The sequence below is a fragment of the Taurulus bubalis genome (assembly GCF_910589615.1).
Source record: "Taurulus bubalis genome assembly, chromosome: 5".
Lineage (NCBI taxonomy): Eukaryota > Metazoa > Chordata > Actinopteri > Perciformes > Cottidae > Taurulus > Taurulus bubalis.
Genome location: NC_136593.1, coordinates 18,663,117 through 18,686,342, shown reverse-complemented (window position 1 = coordinate 18,686,342; position 23,226 = coordinate 18,663,117). Strand labels below are relative to the sequence as shown.

General features: G+C 45.3%; 1 protein-coding gene across 2 annotated transcripts; it reads left to right on the top strand.

Moving 5' to 3' along the window:
* Positions 1–503: 503 nt before the first annotated feature.
* Positions 504–10,169, top strand: LOC306737164 (RNA-binding protein 38-like; the record flags this gene model as incomplete). Of its 2 annotated transcripts, none has more annotated exons than XM_079218866.1 (4): positions 504–716; positions 3,031–3,154; positions 3,621–3,675; positions 8,379–10,169. In XM_079218866.1, the coding sequence occupies 4 exons, from the start codon at positions 504–506 to the stop codon at positions 8,719–8,721; spliced, it is 735 nt and encodes a 244-aa protein (XP_079074992.1). In that variant the 3' UTR covers positions 8,722–10,169. The 2 variants fall into 2 exon arrangements, with proteins under 2 accessions (XP_079074992.1, XP_079074991.1); XM_079218865.1 differs by having other exon boundaries at positions 3,603–3,675.
* Between the last annotated feature and the right edge of the window lie 13,057 nt (positions 10,170–23,226).

Genomic DNA, 23,226 nt, shown 5'->3' with positions numbered 1-23,226 from the left:
GGCGGCTTTTTTAAGTTTGGAAAGCTGATATAGGTCAGAGAGCCGGGCCAATTACTTCCTCATTACAGTAGCGCGGTGCACCATGTGGCAGAGCCGCGCTTTCTGCCGTACAGTTCGGGCTTTTCTTTGTGTGGTATAGGACAAAAGCAGGTGCAGCACGGCGCCGGGAGGGGGGCGGACCAATGGGAGGAGCCGCTGCCCAAGTGGGCTCTCACCGGTTACGCTGATTGGCCAAGAGGTGTGGTGGGCGTGGTCTCATCCCAGGCGTATAAAAACCTCCCGGCACTTTTTTCCCCTCTCACAAGCAGCAAAGAAAGAAGTTTGGACGCGTCCGTAGGAGCTCGCGCAGCGTGAAACGTACTTGTCACCGGGTCGCTACAACTTGGAGCGAAGGTCACACCGAGAGGGGAAACATTGCGCTGTGCTGTACTGATGCGGGGACGTTATTAAGACGCTTAGTACATTTCCCGGCGTGCCCTCTTGGTCTCCTCTCCGACTGACCAATGCTTCTGCATCAGTTCATGAACGGAGCCCTGGAAGTCATGCATCCCTCACCGCTCCAGAAAGACACCACTTTTACCAAAATCTTCGTCGGCGGGCTGCCGTACCACACCACCGACGCCTCGCTGAGAAAATACTTCGAGGCCTACGGGGACATTGACGAGGCGGTGGTGATAACGGACCGACAGACCGGTAAATCCAGAGGATACGGCTTTGTGAGTACAACCGACAGACCCTCCATTTAGACAACGGAGCTCTCCGCCGCAACTTTGACCGATTTCGCACCACATTGCAACTTACTTTTGTTTGGCTGTGGTGCCCCCGCCACACCGATGGTATCCTGCTCAATAAAGCGCTTTTCCAGTGTTGTTTTTAGTGCACAACACTAGGTGTGGGTGTCTTTCCGCCATATGGAAATTTGTATGAATACATATCCCTCCGGTGGGGTGGGGGGCATTAACTGCATGTCATTTCATTCATTCATTCATTCCAGTCATTTAGATGCATGTCAAAAGGTAACCCTTCACTGACGCATCTATAGTTGAACAGCATCTTTTTTTTCTTCTTCTTTTTCGCCTGGCTTGCTGATATTGTAGCTTAATGAGCATGAGGGCTCACACAAGTTGATGGGTAACTAAGAAGATTATATTTCAACATATGTCAGATGCGACCCCCTCAATGGAGCCCCCCACCCCACACGCCTTACTCACCCTTGAGCAGCCCCAGCTTGTGTGTGTGTGTGTGTGAGAGGCACACACACAGGCTGCACTCATTGCTCGCTTTATATGGTTATTGTGGAGCAGTGGGGAGGTTGACCTTGCCCTCCATTGTAAAGTAACGGAGCAGTCGCCCGTAGCACATGATTTGCATCACATCTTTGCTGCTTGGTGAGAAATTCAACAAAACAATAAATTGCCTCTTTAGTATTCTCAACTTATGTTAAGCATCCCTTTTGAACCTATTTATATATTATTTATTTCTTCTTAAAAAACATAAAAATAATTTTGAGTCTGTGAGGAGTCTTAGCCAAGCCTTTTTTATTTATTTCCTAAAATATAAACTGCGGTGCACCCGTTCTAGCCCCACTCCTGATGTCTGTTTATGTTGTTGGGGTGGGAAAAGTGTTGTTTATCTGCACACTAGTCACAACTTGATCCGCTGGCCACAGTCTCTTCGAGTTAGATTAATGAGAAATATCTAATCCGCGTGATGTCTAATTTGAAACCTACAATAACAGGTTACTCATCCAGACAGATAGAGGTGGCTATTCTCTCTCGGACACAAAGAACAGAAGCGGCACAAGAAATGCAAATATTTACCAGAACCTTGAAAAGACACATCGGCGCTGATGTACTGTCAGGCCAAAGAAGGAATGGAAAACTGCCATGTGTGCATGTTTATCTTCCAAAGTCAGAATTGTAAGACAATTACTCTCGGTGTTTACACATCAGCTCCCTAACTCTGAGAAAGAGAAGGGGGAAAAAAGAAAGAAGGAAAAAAGCTGTCCTGTGAGTCTAGCTGGTATCCAACGGCTGTGTGTCGAGTCTGGTGTTTCAGGTTGAACCGGCTCGGGGTGATGAGGGAGCTGCCAGGGACATGGCATGCATACTCGCGGTAGATCAGCACTTTACACACTTTTTGTGTGGCATGAGGCAACCTGCTCACTCTGTTCTCTGAGCGTTCCAGTCAGAGAGGAAGCTGGCGGCAGCAGCAGGAGGAGGAGGAGGAGGAGGAGGAGGAGGAGGCGCTCCAAAGCTGAGCGCACCTTTTTTCTAAACACACTTTAGAGGTGGATTGGAAACCCCCCCTCCGCACACACACACACACACACACACACACACACACACACACACACACACACACACACACACACACACACACACACATACACACACAGCAAGGCTCTTCACAGTGTAAACACAGCCATGTTCCTTCCTGTGTGTTCACAACACAGGCCCTGGAGTGGGCTTTGTTCCGGATCCTTCCACTCTGAAGAGGCGTACTGCTTTTTTAAAAACGTCCTCTTGAACAATGCACGGCGTGGCCTACATTCACTGCTCGGTCCGCACACCGAGGTGACTGAACCCTCCGAGTTGGCAGAATGTGGCAATCAAAACAGAAGGACTCGTCTAATGCCAGGAGGGAGAGAGGAGGGGTGGACTAATACCAATCTCCTTAATAATTTGTCCCTAATTGGATAAGCTCCTTGTTGCTCTTCCCAGAACCATATTTTAGCCGGTCTGCCGGGCCTGAGTGGCAGTCCAAGTGGCTGGCTACTGCTTCTGTGGGCATTTTTCAAAAGCTTATCATTGTGCTTTGTTTGTCGTTTTATCAACAGTGGACCGCCTGTAGGGGGGGATGCTAAAACCAACTAACCAAATCCATTTTATGCATTTTGAGTGCTTTTGTTCTTATTTTGCCCGAGTAGTTGACTTCATAGCTAGATAGACTCATGCTACCATTCGTTACATGAGATGATAATGATTTTATTTTTTGAAACCTTGTTGACGACTCTGTCTCCGTCACCAGGTGACAATGACGGACCGAGGAGCCGCTGAGAGAGCCTGCAAGGATCCCAACCCCATAATCGACGGCAGGAAGGCCAACGTGAACCTAGCCTACCTGGGTGCCAAACCCCGCAGCATACAGACAGGTGAGATCCGTCACAACGTTATTACGGTGCAGGGAAATCGACCATAAAGTCGAGGAAATCATGGTCGTGATCAACCAATAGCAATTTCAGCATAACACATAGAACATGCGGCGTGAATATCCCCAAACGTAAACATAAATCAACAAATCTTTAAATAAAAATTCAAATGAAACTGTTTTTTAAAACAAGCCCTACAAGCAGGTGTACCAGGGTTCAGCCGTAGTCCAGTAACACAACCCATACTGTCCATATCCAGCATATTTGACTTTTTCAGTACCAAATGTTTCAGTTCCTCCCAGTGCATACAGCTTTTACTGTTGCGTATTGCACATTTGTAACTGTTGTTCCACTTGTGGTGGTCTGGAACAGGCACTGCCTCTGTCTCTCGTGCCCTCTGTGTATTGTTCTCTGGTCCTCCTCTGTAAATGCAAATGTGTGTCTCTGACAGCGGCCTCCTATCTTCCAGGCATATCCATCGGAGTGCAGCCCATTCACCCGGCACTCATCCAGAGGCAGTATGGGTAAGTGAGAGGGAGTGGGCGCTTGTATTACGCTCAGTGGGATGCCACTGGGCTACTGTTTCTTTGACAAATGAGAGGGGGGGGGGCTCTGGAAAGTACATGTCAGTTTCTGTGTCTACACGCAACTCCAGAAGTAGTCTATTAGCATATTTGGGTTTTGTAGGGCTGGGCGATGTTTCGCGTGTCTGTGGTAATGGAAGAGCATTCCAGAGGCCAGTGTGTGACTCGCGTGTGGACTCCTGTCTCCTTGGCTCGGCGGGTACCTGCACGAGTGGGCTTCCTAGAAGTGGCCGCTGTGTTGTAGAAACAGCCTGGATAGAGCCTCGGAGCCGTGGGCTGCTGGGCAGCTAATGATCATTTCACTGATGTAATGAGTCTCCTCAGACCCCTTCCCCCGCTGCAGCCCCCCCCATATCATCTCTCGCCCCTGTTGGTATTATACACACACAAACACACAAACCTCAGATCTGTCAGATTAAAATGCCCCGAAGACTCGAGTTAACTTTACAAAGTGGTTTTGTGTTCAGATGTTGATGGTGCTTCTAGAAATACAAAGAAACAGCAACATTTCTATGTTGAGCTCTAAGTAGCCCTGAAATAAATGGTTGATGATTGGATCAACAGAAAGGCTTGTTTATTTCATGTGGGGGGACGTTTACTTTTACAGACTACTCTATTAATCCAGTAATTTTAATACATTATCAACAGATAATCTTGAATGAAAGTAGCAATCACTTGCGGCCCAAAAGGAAAGAGCTGAACAGAAAATGAACAATTTTGATCTGCAGCCATTTTTCATCATAAATGACAAACATTCAGTGAATCTAGCTTGGTCCAAAAAAAGCTGGACGTCAGCGTGCTCTTCTTAAATCTTTAGTGCACTTTAAATGATTCTGACATTTCATGAATTACATGAGCAATTAATTCAAACTATAACAGGCAGATTTATATATATTTATTTATTTATTTCACGGAAATCCCGGGACAATCTGCAGCGACGAGGACAAAAGAGAAACCTTTGCTGGGCATTTTGAGGTTGGTGAACCCAAAAAGACATACGAGAAATGAATATTGGTCATATCCGCCTCTGTAATACCTCGCTGGGTCTGAATGATGAAGCCCAAGTCCACTAGGGACAAGTCCCATCATGTTCCAAGACCATAGGGGGCACGTCTGTGCTCCGGCTACCACAGTGAGCACGGATGGCACAGAAACCCTGCGGGTTTGAAATGTGGAGCACAGTGCTGCTTTGAGGGCATTTGCCCGACAGGTGCTGGCTCGTATTACAGCCTTTTTACACCCCCTTAATCTCCCATGACCACCACCCCAGAGAGGCGCAGGGAGCACCTGTCCGCCTGCCTCTGAGTCTCATATGTGCGGCGGGTGACAGACGCAGGCCTCCCTAAGATGTAGAGCGCACAAGTGGCTTTTCTTTCAGCCTCTCTTCTTACCCCCTCCCCCCCCCCAAACCAAACCCCTTGACAACATATGGTGTGAGGACATGGGCTGAAGTAGGATTTTGAACTGTGCTGGAGCGGCGTGCGTATCGGTGGTGTGCCCGTGCGCGACTTACTGCTGGGTGTGTTTGTGTGTGTGTGTGTATAGCTGTTGTCAGCAGATGCCGTGGACTGTGAGCGCCAGAGGGGGGGGGGTCACCGAGGTCGGGGAACATAGTTTTGATGGGGTAGAGGAGGAGTTGTCAGTGTGCTTGCAAATTCATCTCCTCTCATGCAGCGCCTCCTCCACACCGGCCATCTATCGACGCCATGTATCCCTTTTTTATTACTTTAAGCAGTTGTTTTTTTTACTTCCATCTGAAGTGCTACTCTAGCCATGTCGGATACAGACACTGAAAACTGACACCTCTGTGAGGGAGGATGGGGTTTATAGAGGGGGGAGGGTATCTGGGGTGTATTCTGGGACTAATGCTTAATGAGGCAGTGTGCTCCCTAGGAAACTAACCTCTCCAGGTGCCAAACAAAACACCATTATTTCCTCCTGTTGCAGTCACAATCCTCTGAAACAAAGAGGCCAGGCAGGAACAGCAAGTCGTCTTACGAGTATCGTGAGGTGTTTGTTTAATTTTCCCCCACCCAGTCCAGTCCTGTCGGTTTTCACACTTTGTGTTGCAGTGAGTCATGCGCTGAAGGTCATTTGTGTTATCGTGTAGAAATATTTAGCTGCTCGGTGTGATATCGCCCAGGCTTTTCACATCGGCTCATTATGTTGCCTCCATGAGGAGGAGGAGGAGGAGGAGGATGATGATGATTATCACTTCGGCCTGTATCTGGTAGTGTTTATGGGCACCGAGTGTTCGGAGCGTCTCTCTCCAATGTTTCAGTCTGCCTGAGTGACGCTATGTCAAACGCACACAGACTGGCAGTCAGCACAAAGCCAGCTGACCTCTGGTCTTCTGGCCGTCATCCACATTCCCCTCTGCAGCTTCCCCACAATCCACTTGACGTCTGGTATCTCAGTGGCCCCCGGGAGCTCACTGCTGTCCCCAACTTGCCTTGGCCCTCTCTTCTTTTTTTCTTTTCTTAAAAAAACCCGACATCTCCGTCTCTCTGGGCACAGATCTACTACAAGAGGCTTTGTCTATCCGTAACTCCCTTTCAGGCATACCTTATTTACACTATTTCACAACCTAAACAAGGTCACTTGTGGCGACACCGCGGAGAAGGCGGGCTCATTTTACATGATGCGAGTGAAGGCACATAGATGCCCCACAGCGTTAATGTATGACCAACTTTGAAAGCTGTGTGTGTGAGAGTGAATGCCTCTTTGTGCGTCGCTCAATAGCACTGTGAGGGCGAAGTGTAGATTGCGCTTGTGGGTGGTGGGGGGTTTAACTTGATTTGCTTATGCTTACATGCTGCTGTTATCCGGTTGTATGTCATGTCTATCCCCATCACTCACCAGATGTCTCAGTGAGCCTCTGTAACTTGTTTCTACTACGCTTGTTAGAAAGGTTCTCCTCACGGTGGAAAGAAAACAGGGTTTTTATTTGTAGTTTTTAATTTTTTCTATTTAGCCAATGCTGTTATTGGCCTCGCTCTGTTTTTGTGTGCTATATCATAGGTGGGATTTTTTTTTTCTTTTCTTGTTCTAAATTTCAGGGAATCTTAATTTTGAATGAGTAGAACAGGACAGCCATGTTCTTTCTGAAAATAATCACTGCCCTCCTCCTATCCAACCTTCTGCCATGGCTGCTCTCTGCTGCCAGATGACCAGTGTACCAGCAGATGATCAGAAGATACCCACAGTGCAGGACTAGTCCCGAGGAGGTTTTGAGGAAATGTCTGCCCCCCGGCCCTCACCCTTCCTCCTCCCTCCCTCAGCCAGCCAGCCAGCCTCTCTCCAAGGTGCCAGTGATGGCTTGAGAGTGCAGTGCAGTGTGCTGTGATGGAGTGTCATTTTATCTTTTCTCTTTTGTGTGATATGAAGTGAAGCGGATTTGCTGATTGTGGTGTGACTCTTTCCCTATTATGGCATGGTTTGGGGTTTTGTAACTGGTGTGGGTGGGTGGAAGAGATGGGGGTGAGTTGAAGGTGGTGTGTGTGTGTGTGTGTGTGGGTGTTTAAGAGCGTGATGACATCCCTATCCATGCATGCTTACATCGTTTGCTGTGTCGAGTCCACGGCTGCCTCTCATTACTGAGCCACTTCTTCTCCTGGATTGAATCTGGAGGAAGGAAAAAAAGAAGAAGCTTCGACTTAAATTGAATACAGTCCATAAAGGGAAGTTTCTCATCAGTACTGAGAGGCAGCGTCTTGTCAACGTGACATTTGTTGTGACTATTTTGTCTTTGTCGGTGGATGTATTCCCCCTAAGACATAGTATCAAAGAGGACGGCTCTCAAAAAAACCCTCTATTACATCACCCTTTAAATGGAACGGGTTTATCGTTGCCACAACATCCCTCCCTGTAGACGGCAAACCAAGGACAGTTACTTCAAGTCCTGACTAAAAATAGACTCCTGTGCCGTTCTCCCCTTGCCTTTCCTCCACGGGTAAAGTGGCAAAGCAAAGACCGAAAGAGAAGGAGAGCCGGCACAGTCTCCAAACCATCAGCTTTAATCAGCTACATTTGAAAGCTGGCCCATGAGAGCCCAGCAGGGCCAGGCACCCATGCCTGATCAGCTCCCCAGCCACCGCTGCCTCCCTCAACTACCATCATCACCTGTGATCACGAGACGTACGCTCAAGTGAGAACTAGGAGTCTGCAACTTCTGCACAGCTGTCATGTACTTCCCTTTTTGTGTGTGCGTGTGTTTCAGCGAGTGAAGAGCAGCAGCTGTTAAAACACTCTGTTGATGCCTGAGCTTGAAAACCTGCCAGCAACGGCTGACACACACACACACACACACACACACACACACACACACACACACACACACACACCAGTAGGCCCAACCTAACAGGTTTTGTAGGTTTTACTAACTGACACCGACAGAGGGTTGAGTCACCTTCGCCTCCTAACCTCTTCTGCCTCTCGTCTATTTAGTCTTTTAGTAACAGCGGGTATCTGTGTGAGAACTCGCTAAAGTCAGAACACCAACAGAGCGTTTATATTCCCTACGTGCTCGCCCCTCTGGGAGCAATGTAAACAATGGAAGCCAGGCCCCGAGATTTATTCTTCTCTGGACCGTCAGCACCCGTCTAACACCCCTCCCCCCCCCTGGTCTTTGTGTCTGTTTACAGGTTGGCCCAGCAATACGTCTACCCACAAGGCTATGTGCAGCCCAGCCTGGTGCTGCCCTCGCAGGTTTCCGCCTCCGTCGGCAGCAGCCCCTACATGGACTACAGCGCGGCCTACGCCCAGTACGCCCAGGCCGCCTTTGAGCAGCAGTACCCGTATGCTGCCTCCCCGGCGGGTTTCCTCGGCTACAGCTACGCCACCAGCCCCTCCGCCGCCACCGGCCCGGCCGCCGCAGCAACAGCCCCGGCCAGCATTCACCCCGCCCTCCCCTCCGCCGCAGGCCCAGCCCAGGCCTTCCTACACTACGCCCCGCAGCAGCACATCCAGCCGGACCGTATGCAGTGAGCCTGTGAAGGAAGCGGTCGTGCCCGAAAGGGTAGTAATGCCCGAAAGGGTGACCCAGCTATCGTCAGCAGAGGCTTTCAGGAAAAGGGGTGGGTCTATTGCACTATAGGATCAGAATGAGCCGTTTGCTCATTGGTTAAAGGGTTGGGAGGGGTTGGACTGTCTAGGTTCAGGTTGGGGGCCGAACGGTCGCTTCCAAGGGCTTCCAGAAGCCGACACTTCATTTTTTTTTTATTATCATTATTATTATTATTATTATTATTATTTTTATCGTCCTTTATTATTGTATTAATGTCATTGTCAATATTTGTTTGTATGCCTTTTTTTATTATCAATGTTATCATGTTTATGGCTCAATCAGATGTGTGTCCATGGTACATATTGATGAGTGGCGAGCCATCTGGGACACACCTCTTTCCTCCCGTCTCCGGAGTATCTGGGGCGGACATGAAGGGCACTGCTGCTTTAGGACACTCGGGAACAGTCAAGATATTGGGTGGAGGTCAAAGACAGGCCGGTGCTTTTGGGGAGGCGTACAGCGAGCCTCTCAGCCACTCATCTGTGACCCCGTCCTGGTGCCATCCAGTGAGCTGAAGCACCGTCTGCACCGCGAACAAACGCTCCACATCACAGGAGGACGATGAGAAATTTCGCCTCAAGGACAAAAACGGAAAGATAGTTTCAGTATATATTGAGACTGATGTCAGGACTACACATTTTAAAAAATCTTATTAATTAAAGAGGCCTTAATAAAAGAGAAACTTCTTTTAGAATCTCCTGGTTTTTCAAGCGCTCCCCCATCACCACAAGGCCAAGTGCATAGAGCCCTTTGTAACTGGCATTTCAGCAGTCGGTCACATTAATCTGGCTTACTTGGGTCTTTTGATATTTTCAGATGGATGTAGATAATCACATGCAGTATGTGGGCGTTGGGGACCAGGAGTGCTGTGTATCGTTCTTTAAAGGTAGCTGACACTGAGCTCAGACATCAGTGTATTTTATTTTATTCTTTTCTGCTCTTTTTTTCTCACTGAGATTGTTGCTCTCAAAGGACATTCATGTACAGCAATTTGAAATGTTTTCAGTCATCAAGTACATTTACAATATTTATATGTAGGTATTTATATGAGGTACTAAGTTAAGATAGCTTATTGTTTTTGTTACTATGACTATAGTTGTGGCACTAAATGTCATTTAACCTGAAGAGGCATACCTGCAGATCCACAGGTGTCGTATTCCTTTTTTTTTTTTTTTTGTCCATTCGGTCACCATGTTTGGATTTGCCCTGGTGCACGACAACTACAGTAGATGCTCATTTGTAAATCCTTGTCCGGTTGCATCAGAAATTCTCTAGATTTTTTTTTTTTTTTCCACTAAATATGTCTTTTACAGTCCCTTCAAAGAAGCCATACCAAAAAAAAATTGGAAATAAAGACTTTGTACTTAAAGATGCCTCTTGACGTCTTATTTGATTGTTTAAATGAAGCGAGTCGAAAAGAGGGCCGTAATCACTTGCCATGAGTTATTTGTGTTTACAGTAAGTTTCTGTTATTGCAGTGTCACTGTGCTCGTAGCAAAACTGACGGGCAGATGCTGCTGTGGTGATACTGTGAAAACCTTTCAGGGTGATAGGGTTCGGTTATGTGTATGTGCCTGTTATCAAGGCGGTGTTTGCTTTTAGCTCCTGGGAGGGGGCGGGCCAAGAGGCCCAGACTTTTATCAAGCCCCAACATCGCCACCTACCAGGGGTGCTGGGTGTCCCCGTCAAACACTTGCATGTTTGTATGTTCTTTCTTTGAGTTTTGTGCAGGAGCCTTGAACCCTGTTACGCAGGTTTTTATTTTTAAATGCTGAACACACTTAACTAGCTCCGTTTCCCATCAGTGTTTCTATATGTTTGTGATTACATAAACTCCTTTAGAAGATGTTTCACTGATAAACCTCACCTGACCCGGAGACACAGACAAAGGCATCAATTATCTTGGTGTCCTTACCCAGGGTGTAATCTTCTAATTGACAGTACAAACTTGAGTTCAATATACATTTAGACTTTATTTACTCATGAAAGTCTGCACTTGATTACGTAGACACCGTGCCATTTACCGATCATGTCGGTGAGATTCAGTTCAAATGATTGTCTTTTTCTAATCCCTAATACCCAGTCCTGCTTTTGGTTTTGCTTCCATTAAGTTTGGGGACATACAACTGACAAAGTAAAGTATATAGAAAACAAACAAGCATGTATGGTAAGGTCATAATTTAGAAAATCTTTAAAATATCATGAAAGTTATCTTTGTCATAAGAAAACATACAATTTCATACTATTTGTCGTTCCAAAAATCATAGTAAAGTGTCATACAAAATGTATAATATTTATATTATACTATAGGATGAATTATAGTAAATTGATTGTATGGTATGTCATTAAAAAAGGCACAGTATATTACTTTATTTAATTAGATCATGTAGAAAAAAGCCATTAATTCATAGTATAGCATGTTGACAAAAATCATAAAAGACATTGCATATACTATACAGTGTCTTTTTGTCAAACAAAGTCAGCATGTCAAAAAAGTAATTAAAAATTGTATGTAAAAAAACAGAAAAAGTCATAGTATATGTAGAAATTTAGCATACGTATAGCATAGGTTGAAAACAATCATAGTAATGAAATAGTTTTAGTATAGTATGTTAAAAAAAAGTAATGGTGTGTGTTATAAAATGTCAGAGTATGTAGAACAAGAATATATTTATATATATTTATGGAAAACTCAACTTAGAATTAGTCATTGTTATGGAGAAAATCAAATAGCAACATATAGTACATTTCCCACAATGCAACACCTTCCTTGCCAAGTAAATGCCCACATCTTTTAAACCCACTCCATCAGTTTGTAATGCTCACTTTCTCTTCTAATTGCTATGTCTCCAAGACCTCACCGGGTTATTTTAGTCAGAGCGCTGCTCACCCACAGAGGACGACATGCAGCCGTTTTCACACGCTGGTGAGTGTAAATGTGTAAAGTGACTTTGATACGTGCCCCTGAAACAGATTTGGTGACGTGTGTTGACGTATAGAATATATCAGCTTTTGTTTTTTCAGGGAACAAGACGGCAGGTATAAGTAACAGTAAAAGCTCAACAGATGCTGTGCCAGTGTGTTGGGACAAGTTGCACTTTGTTTTTATAGCTGAATCATCTCACAGATTTTTAAACAAACTTGCATTCAACATAATTGATGTCCGTGGTGTTGCTGTGTTTACTGCTTGTTACTGTAGCAATGCAGCTCTGTTCCCGCTCTCTTCTCTTCACGTTGTCACATTTTATCTTTCGTTATCTCACCTCCCTGTTCTCTGTTCGTGATCTCACTCACACATTTATTCTACTAAACTTTTCAGCTCGTCATTTGGGCTTTTCTTCCCTTAACATCTGTTCCTGTCTTCCCCACTTCAGCACTCTCGGCCCTGTTTCTCTTCACATGCCACTCTCTCTTACTTTCTTTCTTTCTCTCTCTCTCTCTTTCTCTCTTCTTCTTCCTTATCTTCCACTCTCTTCTCTGTCTCTATTCTTTTCCCCCTTTTTACGTTCTCCTTGTGAATCCCACCAGAGCGGAGCAGAAACGGAGCCGGCGTCAGCTTGATGAACGAGGTCATACAGGCCCAGCAGACATCGTTATGCTGAGTCACTATAAGGCCTCTCTCTCTCTCTCTCTCTCGCTCTCTCTCTCTCTCTCTCTCTCTCTCTCTCTCTCCCTCTCTATTTCACATGGCCATGCAAAGTAGGGTCAGTCAAATCTCACTCCCCACACGCTTCTCGCTCAGTCATGCAACATCAAGGGATTCCTCAGAACTGCCGTAAAAAAAAAAAAGAAGAGTCCCACCATATCGGGCCTCGGCTCAACTTTAATCACAACCAGGCGAAGAAGCCGCTTGTTTTCATGGTTAACACCATGTATGACACATTTTGATCGGGCCTGCATAATGTAAAATGATATCCGTTATATCAGAAGATTATCAGAAAAGTAGACAAATTCATTATCAAATAATCAGCCACACTTGAGCAACTAGTTTATTCGTAATTGTTGATGTGTGTTTTGTGTTAGTGTCTCAACCCTGAGCAGAGCTACATATTACACTTGTTCTGTGACAGGTTTATGATATTCTGCTCATAAGTCGCCCACTATAGCAGCCAGATAGCTTTCTTAAAGGGTAGCTAGCTAAATATTGCCAGATAAACTAACGTTAACTAAGCTAGCTGGCTAACTTGATGATTTTGGCCACAAAGCCAGGCATTGTAATAAATAATGTTCCTTTTAAAAATGTTCCCCAAAACTTAAACAAGCCAGCTAGCTAAGTAAATACATTCCATTCATGATAATAATGTATCTTTAAATATAATAGAAATATCATTTCTACATACATGAATACATGACAAATATGGTATTTGCAAACAACATCAATTATCTGTTTGGGCTTAATTAACAAAACTACTCGAATAAGAAAATAAATACTCTTTGGACCTTAACTTTGTTTTGCCTTTCTCTTTGGCTACATGCTTTTCTTGTTGTCACAGCTTGAACCATTACATCTCATCTAATCAAAGCAGATTAATACTCATTTCTAAGCTACATACATTTGAAATTATATAGTTATGATAGTTCTTGTTTAATCTCCGTCGGAGGCTAATACACTGTAGAGAATCATAAATGCCAGATGATGCATTAACATTGTTTCATGCAAATGCTCCCTTATTAGATGGCCCCTAAAACCCCCCTGGCAAATGTTACCCCCTCCAGGCCTCTAGATCCTCCTGCGTCTGGGGGTCGCGACAGAGACCAGTCCCACATGGGTCTGTCGGGGCCTGCTGAGTGTTGCTGCTGTGGCTTCAGATAGGCCTCTGATACAGGCTATATTTACCCAGGCTCTTAGAGGAAAGGACCAGACCCCAGAAACCCATCAAATGCTCTTTACCGTGACCCCCTCCACCCTGCGCCAATAACCCATTCAGATAACGTGGTCTAACTAGAGAGTCCAGTTTGAACGAGGAGTAGAGACAGTCAGTAGGTTAACAAAGTGATGTGCAAGATGGTTGCTGCATAATAATTTGTTGTATTAATGTTGTTTATTTATTACCAGCCAAGCTAACTGGGGAGAAATAGTGAGATTACCTCACAAATTAAGAATTTCCACACGGTTGGGATACCTGTACAGTGTTTTGTGCAGTGCTAAGATTTACCAAAAATGCAATTAGTGTAGGAGGAGAAGGGGGAACTGAAGAAAACTTCAAACTGCAACTGGTCCCCCCGACAAAGGTTTGGAGGAGGAAGAGACATCAGGCTATAACAACTAAAAGCAGTTCAACTGGATGAAAAGCTAGGCAATAACCTCAAACGAGCCGAGTAACCTGATCACTCAACAGGGTAAAAGATTCAGCTGGTTCAGCCGGTAAAACTGGCACACAGCAGAGTCTTAAACCAATATACTCCTCGCTTCTACATAAACATGTCCCTTTGTCCCTACCGGGGCCGAGTCAGGGATGTGGGAGGAAAAACAACGGGGTGAGTTTTCCTGAAAAGCCTCAGTACTATCACAGTAGCTCAAGCAGAGAAATTAAATGAGCCAACATTAAGCTAGTGGTCATACCAGACCAAACGTAGACTGAACAAAAACTCTTGAGTATACAGATTAGAGCAGGGGTGAAGTTGGTTTCTTAGGAATACATTTGTTCTGTTTTAGTAGCGTATTTCTTCTTTTTTTAAAGTTACATAGTGTCCCTTTAACTACGGAGAATGCTGTGGCACTTCCTTTACAATCACCTTTGGGAAACAATACGCCTTTGTCTTATACGTTTTGAACGTGACTAGGAAAGGATGATAAAGAACGAGATATTTGTGGATCAGTGTGAGTTTTCAGGGCTCTGGCAGAAACAAGTGCTTATCCAACAACAAGTCTGTTTCCTATCAGCTGCTCCGATGACCCTTCACACCACTCTCCAAACTCTTGCTCCTTCGGCACTTCTGCTGGGGCTGGTGATAATGAGGCGAGCCGGAGGAGGTTTTATCAGAGTTAATGGGAGTGAAGAGCAGTTAATTAGTTGGCCAGACGGATAACAAAACACACGACAGCTGGAGCAGGTTGCAGATATAGTATGGGATATTGTGTGTGTGTGTGTGTGTGTCTCTGTGTGTCTGTGTGTGTGTGTGTGTTCATAAATGTGTCGCCTATTAGCCCAGTAGTAGCTGGAGTCGTCTCCAGCTCTGTAATGTGATCTGATCTGGGGAGGGTCATCAGAGCCTTGCTCTAATCACAAGCCCCCCCTCACCGACAGCCGCCTATCCAACGAAAAGCAGAGCTGAGGCGCCGCAGATGCTTTCCGCCACACACCCTCTCATGTCCATTTCACACCACACCAGTCCCGCAGTGTCGGCATGCACGCGCAGGAACGAGTCCTCCCCCAACAAATGTGTGGAGCCGGGCTTTGTGCTGCGAGTTGGTGTTTGTTTCCTTGTTATTCTGCACACGTGAGCTGACGTAGCATGAGTAACGCCCGAAACGGGGTGAGACAGAGCAGTGGATAGAGTCCAAGAAGACAGGAGAGGTGGTGAAAAGTGCAAAATCAAAGGGTGAAGCAAGGTCAAAGGTCTGTTTATAATATAACACGGAATAAATGCCTTGATCTTTGGCAGCAATATGTCTGACACTTGTTTGCTGTGTGTGTGTGTATGTGTGTGCGCGTGCGCGTGCGTGTGCGTGTGCGTGCGCGTGTGCGTGTTTGTAAGATGTTCAGCTAAAAGGGAGGTTTGTTGGTCCTGTGACACATTTCCTTATCTCTGGCCAACATGCCTGTACAAACCAGCGCCTCCACCTCGACCTCAAACCCAGCCAGCCGCTGTTGGGGCACAAGAGAAGAGAAGGAAGGGGGATGGGGTTGTGGGGGTGTGTGTGTGTGTGTGTGGGGGGGGGGCTGGCTCTAGCAGGATCAGCAAAGAAAGAGAGAAAAGCAGAGGCCTGACAACTACTGACAGCTGAGCTTCCTCTCTCGGCGGGGCTTTCACAACCACAAACTGACACAGTCACACACACACACACACACACACACACACACACACACACACACACACACACACACACACACAGATCGATACACTTTAGCTGTACACATAGCAATTGAGTGGTCACGCACAAATTATAGCCATTTTGTGTCTCATGCAGGGTTTGACATTGACTCTGTCGGACTGCTGTGGAGCTGTCTGTGAGGAAGAGGAGCGCTTATGTAACAAGTGCTGATGTTCAGTGAGTGACTCTGTTTGTGTGTGTGATGCTTTCTGTGCTTTGGTACACAGTTTGAACTCATACAGCTACGAGCATGTGTGTGTGTCTGTCCAGTGTCTCAGTGTGTGGCAACAAACACACAGCACAGCGGACAGTAAGCAACAGGTGTAAAAGAGGATGTGAAAAAACACAGTGAACCTCTTTTCTCCGGTTTGACTTCTGAACTTCTGCTGTCACCGCTAGCAGACGAGGACAGCTGTTAAAATGATCTTGTTTGCTTCACACAGAGCGTGGCAAACAAGATGTGTGCGTCTCTGTGCCGAAGGGCGCACCGCAAGTGACCTGCTTCTGTGCCTCCCAGTGAAAACGTCTATCTGTGGGTTGCGTTGAGCAGCACATGGCCGGTGTGTAGCAGCAGCTGCCGATTTCACAGACGACAACAGCAAAAAAACAGAACAGGTCGTCACTGGATAAGATAGGATGTGGAAGTAAATCACATTAGACACTCACACTGACGACGCAGCTGTCGGGTTAGTTTGTCATGAGGCGAATGACCTGAGAGGTCACCTTTATGTTGCTGACTGAAGCCTGATCAGTTATCAGGCTAACAGTCGGGAGCTCCAGAAACTAAGTGGTCAAAAATGATGGCTACGCATGTTTCTATTCTTCCATATAAGGCTACAGAAAGCAACTGATTAGCCTAGCTTAGCACAAAGATAGGAAATGTGGAAACAGCTTGTCTGGTTCTGTGCAAAGCTTATAAAACCGCTAAAGCTCACTAGTGAGCTTGTTGGGCTTTAGCTCATTTGGCTTAACTATACAAAAACTATCCAAAACAAAAAACAAGCTAGTTGTGGTTTTGCCAGTGGTGTAATGTACCGGACTTTGCCGAGCAACTAGCAGAGGCACGTTCAATATAAAAACGGTATGCAACTTGTTTGCACGGTTTCTGTGTACTTTTGTTGAGGTACAAGCAAAGTGTTTAGCGCCTTCGATTTAGCTGGAATTATTTTACAAGCATTAGCATTGGACTTCATTTGATGTAACTGCAAACAATGGGGGCTTTTCAGCCATGTTGCCAGTTATATAAAAGGAAGTACTTTTCCTTTCACTAAGCGAGAGATATTGTAGTCGCTGGAAACGTTGAACTCGAAATATCTCCAAACCACAATGCACAGTTTACCCTCTGATTTTATTCCAGACTGAACAAAATGTAACTACATGTCATTGTCTCACTGCACTATCTTCCTTACATCTCTGTCATCTCTAATAAAGCCATAATTATGCTACAAAATGGTATATATTTTGTGTGTAACCTTTCGGCAAACACAGACCAGCTGTTCCCAACTGTTTCCATTCCCCAAACTAAGCTAACTGGCTGCAGCTTAATATTTACTGTTTACTATACAGACATGAGAGAGGTATTGATCTTCTCTCCCCAATCACAAGAAGAATTGAAAAAAGCACATTTCCAAAGATGTCAAACTATTCCATTTAAACAAAGCCAAGTTTAGAAGACATAACTCTCTTAAGGAGATCATAATGACTTGAGGTAAGTAGGATTAGAAGTAAAAAGGCCAAAAAGGGGCCTATTGGAGCTGGAGAGTGTGTTGATATATTGTATAATCCATCCTTGGAGATATTTTGGGGCATAAATTCATGTGTATCTTCTTCCCTAATCTCCGGCCAGGAGTCTCCTCCCCCATCACTCATTTCTCCCATAATTTTTTCTTCAAACCTCTCCTATTTTAGTATGTTCCACCGAACATGATTTGCCCTCTGGTGTCAAGGAAAAACTCCCAAAGCCCCCCTCTCTCTCTCTCTCTCTCTCTCTCTCTCTCTCTCTCTTTCTTTCTCTCTCTCTCTCTCTCTCTCTCTCTCTCTCTCTCTCTCTCTCATAAAACAACATGGTTTGTGTGTGCGTGTTTCCATGCACCAACAGTCATGTTCCCCATCTTGGAAGGAGTGATCAGGTCTCGGTACACAGTGAGGGGGGATAGCACACCCGGATCCAACAGCAGCTCTTTATAAGGACAAGGGCCTGCTGCCTCTATATTTAGATGGACTTTATTGGGCCTCTTGTCTTCGTTTTTCTCCCCCCTCCTCCTGTGCTGCCGCTGTTGGAAATCTCTCACCAAAGCCATGTGGGCGGCCGGCCCTCCTCTCCGTCGCAGCGAGGGGAGAGTGAGCCTGATAATGATCTGGACTCGGTGATAATAACAGAGCAGAGGAAACGAAAGAGAGATGGGGAGAGGATGGAGGGAGGATGACAGCGAAGTGGTGGGTGGTGAGCGAAATGCTTTTAACTGCGTCTTCTCCTCTACTTCACCGACTATTATCCACAGCGCCGCCGATGTCCTCTCTCTGCTCCACCATCCCACAGTCTGAAGGAAATCCCAGGAGAGGGGCACGTTATCCATCCAGCCCCCTGAAGTCCTTGAAGGCACAACCACTGGATGGGTCGCTTCTAGTCCCATTGCTCCAATTTGCACACCATGTGGAGAAGCTGAAGTGGCAGACAGTATTGTACGTGGAAATATGAGCATATATATATCCATACAGTCCTCTCATCGGCCCCCTCTACATACCTCTGCTTTCCGGCCTTATCTCCAAAGAGAAGCATATTTCTCAAGAGCTTTGACCTCTGCTGTCCAAATTTACTGCCAATGATAAGCAGTGCTCTGACACGGCGCTCTCTTATCCACCTGTGTCTTTCTTTCTTATCATACCAACAAAGTGTAGTCAAACACTTAACGGCACCTTGCCAGCTCTCAGGAGACTTTGCTCCAGAGGTGAAAAAGAGAAATCGGCTTTGCTGTGCCTTTGCATCAGGCGGATGCACTTTGCATTACTTGAGCCTTTACAACGAAAAAACTCGGAAAACGCTGAGTAAACATGGGCTGAGAATTGTGAACGACAAATTGGAGCCACTTGAGCAACAGGCCTAACAGTAGCACAGTAACAGAACCTCACGCTCATCTTCAGTCTCTAATCCTGATTTCACCAGATGTTAATCAGAATCAGAATCAGAAATCAGAATCAGAAACCGTTTATTTGCCAGGAATGTTTACACAAACAAGGAATTTTTCTAGACGAAAGGTGCATACATTAGACATGAGACGTTAGATGAGACAAACAACAATTAACGACAACAACAGAGCAGTGGGTATTAAATTAAGTATAAGATAAAGTGCTCAGACAAACAGTTGATTAATTAGTTGGTATCAATGTTGCTTACATCCTTCTTAGACAACAGGACTAAAGTCTCCAGCCATGTGAGCAGCTCTGGAAGGCCGCACTTTTATTAAGCCAATGTGATCACTTTATAGCCAACAGAAATACTTGAAATGACCATGACCTCTTAACAGCACATTACACGGTTAGTATGTAAAATTACACGTTGGCATCACGGAAACAATTTAACGTTCGGTTTAGGCAAAAAAAACACTGAGACGGGTGTAGGAAAAACATAAAGGTCAGGCGTAAGTATATAAACTACGTAAACATTAACTTAACAATAACTTAACAACACCTGGTCTTGCCGACTGTTTATACTATGTCAATAGCTCGGAGTGATTTTCTGAGTGCATTTCCGTGGATGTGTTTAATTCGTGTCTCCACCAGGACAAAGGATCCTAATTGACTTTCCATTGGCATTGTCTCTGTGGTGCCAGTACGCACTTTTAACACACTGTGTGCCACCACAACGTAACTCACTGTTCTGTAGTTGTGCTCATTTCACATATTTCTGTGAGATCAGCCTGAATTTGACACGCTACATGATAATGCCAGCAAGGCAGCATACTTATCTATATATATAATTTAGTTTAGCGTGTCATGCAAACGTTTTCTAATAAGCACAAAACACAAAGTGCAGCTGAGGCTGATGGGTACGTCATGAGTTTTGTATTGTCATTGGTGTTGGACAAATTAAAATATTTACATGATGATCGCGCTAGAGAAAAAGTCAGGGGATTACCAAACTCATAAAGATGTATTCTGAAAGGGAAACTCAAATTAAATGGCGATCCATCTGATAGTTACAATATTTCACTTTGAACCACACATTTGTATTTGATAGGGGAGAGGTCAGGGGATCATGTATTAGGATACCTTGTCTGGGAACCACGTGAAACATGTGCCAATCCATCTAGAAGGCGTTAAGATAGCGAAAACGTTGACTTGCTGACCTGCTGGCCGACTAACCGAACGAAGGTCAAAGCGACATTGCCATCGATAATTTATAATGATTTATAATAATACAAACGGGCTAATAATGTCTGTGCAACTTATGGACTACACTTGTTGTCTGACCGGGTATGTTGCCTTGAATATTGTAGGGGAAGAACTCATCTGTGACTGATGAACTGACTTTCTTGTACAAACTACCCTGGAGACATGGCAGGCTGGAAAAGAGACCCAAGGATCTTTATCTTTACCTCACAGACGAGCAAAGCCCAGGCAGGTGGTGCTGAACGAGGCAAAAAGATTTGCATATGAGCTGCCAAATTCAGGACTCACTCAAGAAAAGCATCAACTGCCATGCAAATGAGAAGCAAACAAGATTCAAACCAGACCAAGGTAGTGTTTTTTGTATGTGTGTCTATCTCACCATGTATCCATGCACTCATTGGCACCACTGACTAAAAGATCTGTCAAGATTTACCATGGCAGCAACAGCAGCCCTCTGGGGAAGGACACGCCATGACATCAGAATAGTGGAAGCGCCGCTGAAGACAATAGTTCTCTGTGCGGGAGTAGAGCCGAGGCGTGGCCTGGCTCGACAGAGGGGTCGTCTCAGCGGACTAGTCGGCCTCAGCAGCTGTCTCAACCTCTGTCTGTGTCTCTGTCACACACACCGTTTCAATCCAGCATGAAAGCTGGCATTGGGACAAAGGATCAACAGAGTCATGTTAAATCTTATGCGTGTGCGTGTGTGTGTGTGTGTGTGTGTGTGTGTGTGTGTGTGTGTGTGTGTCCGTGGTCAGTTCCAGCTCAGGAACGCAGGGATGGAGGTGGAGTAGGAGGAGAGCCCCGGAGAAAGAGACAGAGTTCGTACAAACTGGCAAAACAAAGAGCCAATGGACAGAGAAGCCCCCACGTGATAGTAGCCTAGATAAGTGTGTGTGTGTGTGTGTGTGTGTGTGTGTGTGTGTGTGTGTGTGTGTGTGTGTGTGTGTGTGTGTGTGTGTGCATGTGTGTGTGTGTGCGCACGCTCATCTAAACAAATGACACACAGCTTGCCAGCATGATAGCACTGTATTTACACTCCATTCGTCTTCTCGTAATTGCTTGAGGAGATGCAGGAAAAGCTTCCAGACATGCAGCCGCTGCACGCCCCGTGCCAGAATGCTGAAGTTCAAGATATTTACCCAGACCCTCCAGTGGAGAGCCCTGCACTTAAACAGCCATAAGGGGTTCACAAACCATGACACAGAGGAGTGAAGAAGCTCACCACGGAGCTGAATTTCACATGTCGAGAGGAGAGAGCGAGAGCTTCATCACCGAGGGGAGCTGAGGCTGAAGTTAGAGCCTCAGCATAAGTCCCTCGAGGGGGAGGGGGCCACACCACCTGGGTTGTCAAAAGGAGTCCAGCTAGCCTTTAAAAAGACAGCTCAAAGCGTGATGCGCAAACAGCAGGCGGGCATCAGTGGGCATGTTTGAGCAACGTATTAACACTAAAACCCACCTGCCCTTCAGTTTCGGTCTAATGACAACAAATGCAACAAAAGCCCCGCGCGGTCCGCCCAGCCTGGAGGGGCCGCCGGCTGTTTGTTCAGCCTCTCATTCACCTGAGAGGAGGATTCAATAGGTCTGTATGTTATTAAAAGCTTTTATACACATGGGCTGATGGCATTATTAATTTGCCTAGAGGACACCGACCTAAAAGGGATTTTTTTTTCTTTTTCACATGAGGATTGGGCCGTTGTTGCAGCCTCCAGCCTCCAGCCTCTAGGACACTGAGCATGAGCGCTTATTTTAAACCAGTCCGTTTTGAAAAGATGGCTGAGCTGTATAAACACTACACATGTGTGCGTATACATGTCTGGCAACTAAAATATGAATTTGTTACGGTTAGAGGTATCATAGGTGCTGCCGTATTATATTGTATTTATTATTAATGTATTTTCACACTTGCAAACATCCTGATGGCACTCTTTCTCTATATGCTTGCCAAAGCCTGATGATACTTATGTGGCGTGTGCGTGCGTGCGTGTGTGAGAGAAACAAAGGGAGTAAAACAAACAATGCTATAGATTTGATTTATTTTTGATTTGGAGCTGACATGGCTGTTAAAACTTGGGTGCAACCTGTGGTTGTGAACCGAGTGACACACAGTCTCCTGATTCCTACTGGGTTTAAAGTCAGGTGAAGACTGGACACACACCACACTGACACATGCTGTGTTGAGCTCATGCCAGACTCAGGGGCCTGGATCTTGGCAGTCAATGGACAATGACTGCCATCTTGTGGTGACTCGGCAAAGAGGAGCGCTTCATGTGAAGCGTTTAGGAAGAAAACACACTATTTGACACGTTTGCAATGCTAATCTTGACCTTTAAATGGAAGAAAAAAATATTAGGTAGATAAATCAAAATGTAAATAATAGAGAAAAGTGATGTGCTATTTTGCATATTCACACAATATGTATGACTTTTAAGTAGTAATAAATAAACAAAAATAAAGCATTAATACACCAATATTAATTATTCTAAAGCCAGCACATACACAGTGGAGTAAGTTGAACCTCGGCCTAACTTAACTAAAACATACATAAATAGAAACAGAGATAAGATTCATTAAAACATTGGTCTTTGTTGCATTACGTTTTTTGAGCATGACCTATTTTTCCTTGTGTGGCCAAAATGATCAAATATCTCATGCTGCTCAGTTCTAAATGGTGAATGTATTGTTTAAAACTGAGATCATAGCGCAACATTAGTATATTTAGTAGAGTTTGAGTCTCAGTGATAAAAGACTTGGTCAAGTATAAAGTAAAATCTTACTTTCTGTCCATATGCGCTGTGGCAGTTATGGAAAATGGTCAAGAATAAGAATGTAAACATAGAAACAGGTATTGATCCACTGATGTCAAACCACCGTTTGAATCAGCAGCAGCAGCGTGTCTTCAGCTCTTCGGTTCCTTAAGCAGATGACTGAGGAATCATCCTCTGCACTAAAGAAAAAAAAACACAGCACACGCTATAATGATGCCTAACCTCTGAATTATGCA